Consider the following 7,686-nt stretch of genomic DNA (forward strand, 5'->3'; position numbering starts at 1 on the left):
AGAGCGTTCTTTGAAGTAAAAATACTAGGATTATTCATCATGAATTTCACTGCCATTACCTTGCACATTGGCAGGCAGTTTTTTGCACGTGCTCCGAGACGGAGTGGACCGCTGACCAATAGGCCTTCACTTTTGACTTAAAGGCATTTTTAACTCGGCAAGCAGTGGAATCAGCACACAGTTGCCGCTTTCTCTTTAGCTTTGTGCAGTTGAAGCCGCTGTTGCCAACAAATGTTCTGGGGAAGTTGCTAAAGGCAGATCGAGTTGTTGCTAAAAGTTGCTAAATGACGTTGTGGCATCATTGCGCTATGACATCATTACGTAATCACAAAGGGAAAACTACGCCATTATGTAGATATTATTTGAAATGCAATATTTAGATTTGTTTGTAAAATAAATTAAAGCATTGTGTTAGTTAATATGTACGGAGCCCCACACACGACATGCAAGAGAAGAAGAAAAAGTAAATTGTGTGCAAAATTTACTAATTTGTTACCTAGATTTGCTAAACCGTCCACACCATTTACTCATTTGTACCCTCGATTTATAAATCATGTGCACGATTTAGCCTACTAGTTTTTTCCTGCATGTCATGTGCAGGGCTCCGTAAATATGCTACCTAAATGATCTTCCGTTTTTTACAACGATTCCCACATTTCCACAGCGATCTTAAGGAATTATGAATGAATCGCTTGGGCTATTGAGCCAGCTTGTACGTGTGTTGTCTGGATTAGAGTCACTTTCCAGAAGTTGCAAATAAATGTAAACAAATTGCTACATTTGTTGCTAGGTGCTTTTAGAAAAAAAAGTTGCTAAGGTAGTCTGAAAAGTTGCTAAGGTAGTCTGAAAAGTTGCTAAGGTAGTCTGAAAAGTTGCTAAGTCTAGCAACAAAATTGCTAAGTTGGCAACACTGGTTGAAATCTTGTTTATACTTTCGCAATTGGCATGGCTCTACACCGCAAACCTGCTCACTGCGCGCTCCTAAGTAAAGTAATGCTCGACGTGCTCTCCGTTGTATAATTCTGTGAAACGACAGAGGACGACTGAGTAATTGTTCTCCAAACCATCAAAAAGCAGCGATGAGAGGAAGTAGTTTGCCGAATAATTTGTCAAACACTCGTGAGAAGTTTGTGAATAAATGGATTTCTTCACATATAAACTGATTAGGTTTTGGGTCATTTTGAGGACACGTGTGAAAATGTTTTCTAGTACACTTCTTAAACCCTAACCAAATAATCAAGTTAAACCCAGTAAACTTGAAATTGTGACTTGTTGTGACATTAGAACAAAACATATTAATGAATAGGCCCAGACAGATTTCAGCCTGATAGGGATGCCTGCACTGAATCGCCAATTTCACATGTATTTTGTGTATTTTCAAAATACAAAATACTGTATTTGTATTTAAATACATTTTTCCACACAGTATTTTGTATTTTAAATACATTTCCATGTATTTATGCCGATCTCTGAATTTAACTGCCATTACCGGTTTACAAATGAAATGCGCTACTTACAGTTTGCGGTTTGCTGGTTCCAGAACAGTTGGCACAGCCTGATCTTTGAGCTAAAGTTTTGTGTTGTGACTTGTTCTCAAAACAGTCGCTGGTAAAATGTACGGTACAAATACGCAAGTCAGCAGTGACGGGACTAGGACATTCGTTGAAAATACCGTAAACTGAATACATTTTTCTCTGACATCGGGATCCTTCAGCAGCAAGGATTATGTTTTTCCACAGCACAACTTCTGTGTGGCATCGCAATCTTATTATCACAATCTTATTATCACAATCTTGTTATTATCACAGTCTTATTATCACAATCTTGTTATTATCACAGTCTTATTATCACAATCTTATCGTAAACAACTACTTTAGATCCACTCGCTGCTCATCGACTGAACACCAGTGGGTTGGACAACGATGTGATGATGTAAAAGTCAGCGTTGTTGTCTTCAAACGAAGCTTTTTTAGAGCTTGATTATATAAATGCTTTTCTATTCAAGGTTTTCAGTAATGGATCTTGCAGGATGTATTAATGATACAAAGACCTCTTATGTGCCAAAAGAAAAAATTTATTTCTCATGTCATGACCCCTTTAAATAAGTGAGGTATTTAATCTCACTTTATTAAGCAATATATTTGCTGCTGACCTTTGATAATCTATTTCAACTATCATTATAAGCAAAATTACTTTAGATAAACATCACATTTGTGTTTCATTTTTTGTTGTTTTTATTCTTGAAGTAAGAGTCTTGAGTTTTCTTCTTCTGCGTCTGCAGCACAGCTGAAAGGTTAGTTTGAGCCTCTACTGTACAGACGTGAATCTGCATTTCCTTCAGCCTGAGGCTCATTATTACATTTTAGTTGTGATAAGCCCTAGCCTGACATCGTCATACTCAATTCTAGTCAGAATATGAGTCTGGTACTGCATCGTTGGGCTGTGATTATGGGGTGTGTTTCAACAGAACCAGGAAAGACCTCTATTGGATAGACCTACAACCAATCAGAGCAACGGAGCAACGCATAACGTCAGTTGTCAAATGTCAACAGAACTCAACTGCACTGTGTTGCCAAGTCCGCAGCTGGCATCAAGGCTGGCATGTAAAAGCTGGCATTTACATTTGCCAGAAATGGATCTCCTGTTTTTTTGTTATTAAAAACAAACAAGCAAGAAAATGTAATGCAATTTTTTTCCCCCCAAAAATGAACTAAGTATCAATTAGTTACTTTTTTAGAGACTAACGCAATATTGTAACGCATAACTTTTAAATGTAACGTTCCCCAACACTGCTGATGTTTAAAGATGATGAATATATGTATCTGTATAGTGTATTTGATATTGTCGTACCAGTTAGTGTGAGTTTCTCCTGTAGAGTGTCCTGCAGTTGAGTCAGAGCTCTCCTCAGAGTCTCCAGACTCTCATCAGTCTTCATACTGATCTCAGGCCAGTTCCTGGAGTTTCTAGAGCTGCACAGGGATGAGTAAATCTACAGCAGGAGAGAGGAGAAATCCTTCAGCATGGGGAGTGTTATGGTGTCATATACTGCATTATCATTGATCAGAGAGATGTTGACTGACCTGTAGGAGGTGGAGGTGATCTTCAGTGTGTGAGAGCTGCTCCAGCTCAGTGTTTCTCATCTTTAGCTCAGTGATCTCCTGCTCCAGCTCTTCAATGAGCTCTTCCTCCTGTTTCTCTGCTGTTTTCTGCTGCTCCTCCATCATCTCCAGCAGTTCAGTCTGACATCTCTCAATGGAGCGGATGAGATCAGTGAAGAGCTCAACACGGGCTGCTTTCTCCTCCTCTGTGTTTCTCTGCTCAACCAGGACAATCAACCAATGATTAGTGGTGTTTAATAAGACAAGAGTCAGTGTTACTATTGCTCATACTATACTATAGAGCTCCGGAGGTCACGTGACCCATTCTGTTTACGACGGAGTTCACTGCGCACTTTAATTCAAAAGACACAGCCTTGTACATACCAAAACTTAATAGATTAAACATAACGGATCCCTATAATGCCCCCGGGGTGCTTTTCACGTGTATTGATAAAGGAACAGATAGCTTTCCTGTAAGGACACCTGTAGCACCAGCTGTGCGCAAGTTACAACTAGCCTAGTTTTGACGTAAATGGGCACTAAGTTACAACTTAAGCACTCATAAATATTTTTGCGTTGCACCATTAAACTTAGTTGAAGCCTAAATCGTCGTATAAACTAAATATTTACAGAAGCCTCCGATCAGGAGTAACATTAACTGATATAATAGCAGGCAGACTGAACTGCATCAATGCGCTCTTGTTTTACATGACAGACTTCGGGTGCGTCTCAATCAGCTCCTGGTTCAGTAGTCAGGACACTGATCAGGGATCAGCCCATTGCCTTATGTCCTGATGAGTGCCCTGACTACTGAACCAGGAGCTGATTGAGACGCACCCTTCATATGATAATGCTGACATACAGGCCTACATGCGCTTACATTTAAAGAGAGAAAACATGAGAATGGATTAACGTTATATGCCTGCGGTTAACACGAACCCGTCCAAAACAGCGGCGCTGTGTGCATCTGTTCCATCTGTCCGTGTTGTGCATGTCAAATAAAATCAGTCATAATCAATAAATGTCATTTCTTATTTTTGTTTCAGAATTTATTTATTTATTGATCCTTAATTTAGTTTCAAATAACCTTTATTGGTGTTATTTATATATAAAAGCACTTCTGTTATTCACAATTAAATATCGTATTTAATGGGAACTTATTTTTATCATTAGGTACGTGAGGCAAAAGTAGTTAAGAATGAAGAATAAACTGAAATTCACGGCATTTCAGCAACTTACTGTGATAAAATGATTTCCCATTTGCTTTCCCCCACCTGTTCTGGCATCCTGGCGCACATCAGCTGTCCATCATGTTGAAATAGTAAGGTTTAAATAAAAATGATTTTATAGATACCAATGCTACAGCCGCTCTAGCGCCCCCTGGTTGCCCCCGGAGTTTAGGCTGCGTGACGTCAACCTCCGGAGCTCTAGAGCAAAATCCCTCAACTGAAGTATTGGAAGAATTGTTGCTGGGGCGGCGCAATGACGGCTGCTTATATACATTCATAATGATGATCGACGGGACTGGCTCCTCCTGGATCTGTGTAGAGAACTTCATATAATGACATTATTTTAAACTCACTTTTCTGACTTCTGCTGAGTGTTTGACGTCTTGAATCTTCTTGATTCTGTCCTGGATCATCTGCTGCACGTCTTTCTGTGTCTTCATCAGTTGAGTCTATAGACACAGAACAACACAATATGTTTTCAAAACTGATTCATTTATATTAAAGAACATGTGATTCTTTATGATAAGAGCCTTTAAAATCATTTTGTCAGTAACTTCTACCTTCTTCTCTTCACTCTCCTCTTCTATAGGAACAGTGTTGTGGTTCTTGTGGTCTGTTACAGTGCAGATCGGACACACACACGTCTGATCATCTCTACAGAACAGCTCCAGAGCTTTGTCATGTTTCTGACAGATATATTCCTCCAGATTACTCACAGGATTGATCAGTTTGTGTTTCTTTAAACCTGCCACTCTCAAATGAGGCTCCAGGTGAGTTTCACAGTAAGAGCTCTGACACACCAGACACGACTTCAGGGCTTTCAGCTTTCTTTCCTCACAGACATCACACACAACTTCAGGTTTTTTCAGAACTTCAGGTTTTTTCTCAGGATTTTTCTTTTTATAGTGATCTACGAGCTCTCTGAGTGTGGTGTTAATCTTGAGATCAGGTCTGTGCTTGAATGTTTCTTTACAATATGGACAGTTGCAGGTCTGGCTGTTGTCCCAGCACTTATTCAGACAGGTCTTGCAGAAGTTGTGTCCACAGGAAGTGGTGACTGGATCAGTGAACACGTCCAGACATATAGAGCACTGAAGCTCCTCCGTCAGTCGACCGCTGGAGGAAGACATCGCTGGAGAGAGAAATGAAGAAGAGAAATCACTACTAGTCTAAAGTTTGGAGACACTTGAAAAACACATAATTCAAGTTTCTCAAGCAGAGACATTTTGTTTGAAGGGATTCTGTGTAAATTATTGAAACGATGATAATGAAGATGATTTTATTATACAGATGAGATAGAGCAGATAGAGAAGGAAAATAATCAACAAGTTTAAAAGAATCCCATGATTCACCTCATGAATTTGGTCAAATATGATTTCTCAACTATATAAGAGATCATGTATAAGCTGATCATTACTGCAAAATGAACCCAGACAAGCTGATCAGAGCCTTAATGTGCAGTAGTACTGTATATTCCTCAACTGTCCATTTGAAATATCACCATATGAGAAGAGTTAAAGTCATTCATGCACTAATTCATTCTTTTCTGGGTTATTGACTTACATGGAGGATCAGAGTCAATACTGCGTCTCCTGGTTTTTCTTGCTTTTGTTGATGTTGGTGAAGATTCTGCCATTGTTCTTTCCCTCTTCAAGCCATTTAAAGAAATTAAAATATGTCAAAATATAAATTATGACCAATAGACTGATAAGACCGATCTAAGCCCATTCTGTAACATATCCCATGCCTGCCGTTTCCATCTACCCACCACCAGAGGTCACCATTAAGACTTTTTCACTGCACACAGTTACATGTTACCCTGGACTACATTTCCCAGGTTTCATTGCTCCTAATTAGTTCCACACCTGTAGTCAATCACAAGGACTATAAAACACTGATGCACAAGCTCACTGATTGCCGAGTATTGTTAGCACATGTTGCTGTTTAGCTGATAGCGTCTTTACGGAGCCAACCGTGTTCTTAGTCTGTTCTAGTCTTACTCTGTGTTTTGATCCTAGCCTGGTTTCCTGTGTTCTGCCTGCTCTCTGCCTGCCCTGGACTCTTGCTCGCCTTTTGATTATCTCTATTTGTCTTGCCCTGTTTGGATACTGTTTGCCTCTCGCCTGGACCTTAGCCTGGAAGTCAGATTATCCTCTTGCCTTGTCCCCTGGATGAAGTTATCTGATTGATGACCCTTGCCTGTCCCTGGAATGCTCTTTGTCTTGTCCATATCATGCCTGTTTACCTTGGTTTGAGCCCTGTCTGTTATTGACACATCTTTAATAAAAGCTTTGCATATGGATCCGCACGCTTCTCATCTCAGTCCCTCCGTAACACATTCGCTACTGTATTTGTTCACTGAAGTTTAAATGAAATCTTGCCTCAAATCAGATTTGGGGTTACTTCATATTCTCTCATGAGCATTTAATAAATATTTCTATTAAAGTGTTAATCTCATTGATAGTGAGAGAAACACAATCACTCCTCATACAGTGAGAGACTCATAAACTCACTGAACAATCTGAACTATGACCTTCTGTTTACATCAGAAACAGTACAAAGGTCACATACTTACCTACGAATAAATATATATCTCCACAAAATAAACATAAATATTGTGTGACCAAGTGTAGCTTGTATGGTATTGTTTTAATCTTTAATGTAAATGTGATTTTTAGCAGGTTTGTCAAGTCTGTCTGCAGTTCATTTTACTTCCTGTTTCTTTAGTCTTTATGTAATGTGACAAAATCACTGAAACCCCAAACTTTGCTTTACAACCAATCAAATGACATGCTTTTATTATAATTCTGATACCATTTCAGTGCAGTAAACAACTAAAGTAGTCGAGTATTTGACATGATTAAACCTGGTTCTGTTCAACTTATCCCAGTTTGACATAAAGCCACTAATCCAGATCACTTCCATTAGAAACCTGTTCAGCTCAATCTCTCTTATATTTCTGTCATTACCTGTGAGGATCAGATGTGTCCACAAGACTCTTTGAGCGGATCAATAAATATTCTGTTGTTTGAAGAGGTTGATCGTTTCAGGCGTCCATATTGTTGCTGCTCAAGTTAGTTTCACTTTCTCTGAATCTCTCTCTGAACTACAGTGATGTCAGAGCTCCTCCTGTATTCACACAATTACATTCGTCCCTGTATTCGGTGTGTTGGGTTCACGTGTGTCTGTTTGTGTTTCATCTCATTGACTACAGACAAAAGAAGAAATATTTGTATGAATTTCTAAATGTCTTTTGTGATCCACTGAAGAAAGTCCCTCAGGTTGAGAACGACATGATGAGTAAATGATGACAGAAAGCTGTAGTAATTATCAATGGCCTCTTACTAGTCATACTACAA

General features: G+C 39.1%; 1 protein-coding gene across 2 annotated transcripts in view; it reads right to left on the reverse strand.

The window, feature by feature from the left end:
- LOC307134285 (E3 ubiquitin-protein ligase TRIM39-like) overlaps positions 1-7,446 on the reverse strand; it is an 11,181-nt gene extending 3,735 nt beyond the window's left edge. The window contains exons 1-6 of one of the 2 annotated variants that reach the window (XM_079829898.1): positions 7,297-7,446; positions 5,891-5,975; positions 4,888-5,459; positions 4,681-4,776; positions 3,081-3,314; positions 2,851-2,989 (exon numbers count right to left, since the gene is read on the reverse strand). In XM_079829898.1, the coding sequence (XP_079686024.1) occupies positions 2,851-2,989; positions 3,081-3,314; positions 4,681-4,776; positions 4,888-5,459; positions 5,891-5,963 (1,114 nt within the window). In that variant the 5' untranslated portion in view covers positions 5,964-5,975; positions 7,297-7,446. The remainder of the gene's footprint in view (positions 1-2,850; positions 2,990-3,080; positions 3,315-4,680; positions 4,777-4,887; positions 5,460-5,890; positions 5,976-7,296) is intronic. The other variant, XM_079829899.1, reaches the window with a different exon arrangement.
- Between the last annotated feature and the right edge of the window lie 240 nt (positions 7,447-7,686).

This window comes from Gobio gobio (genome assembly GCF_949357685.1).
Source record: "Gobio gobio genome assembly, chromosome: 11".
Classification (NCBI taxonomy): domain Eukaryota; kingdom Metazoa; phylum Chordata; class Actinopteri; order Cypriniformes; family Gobionidae; genus Gobio; species Gobio gobio.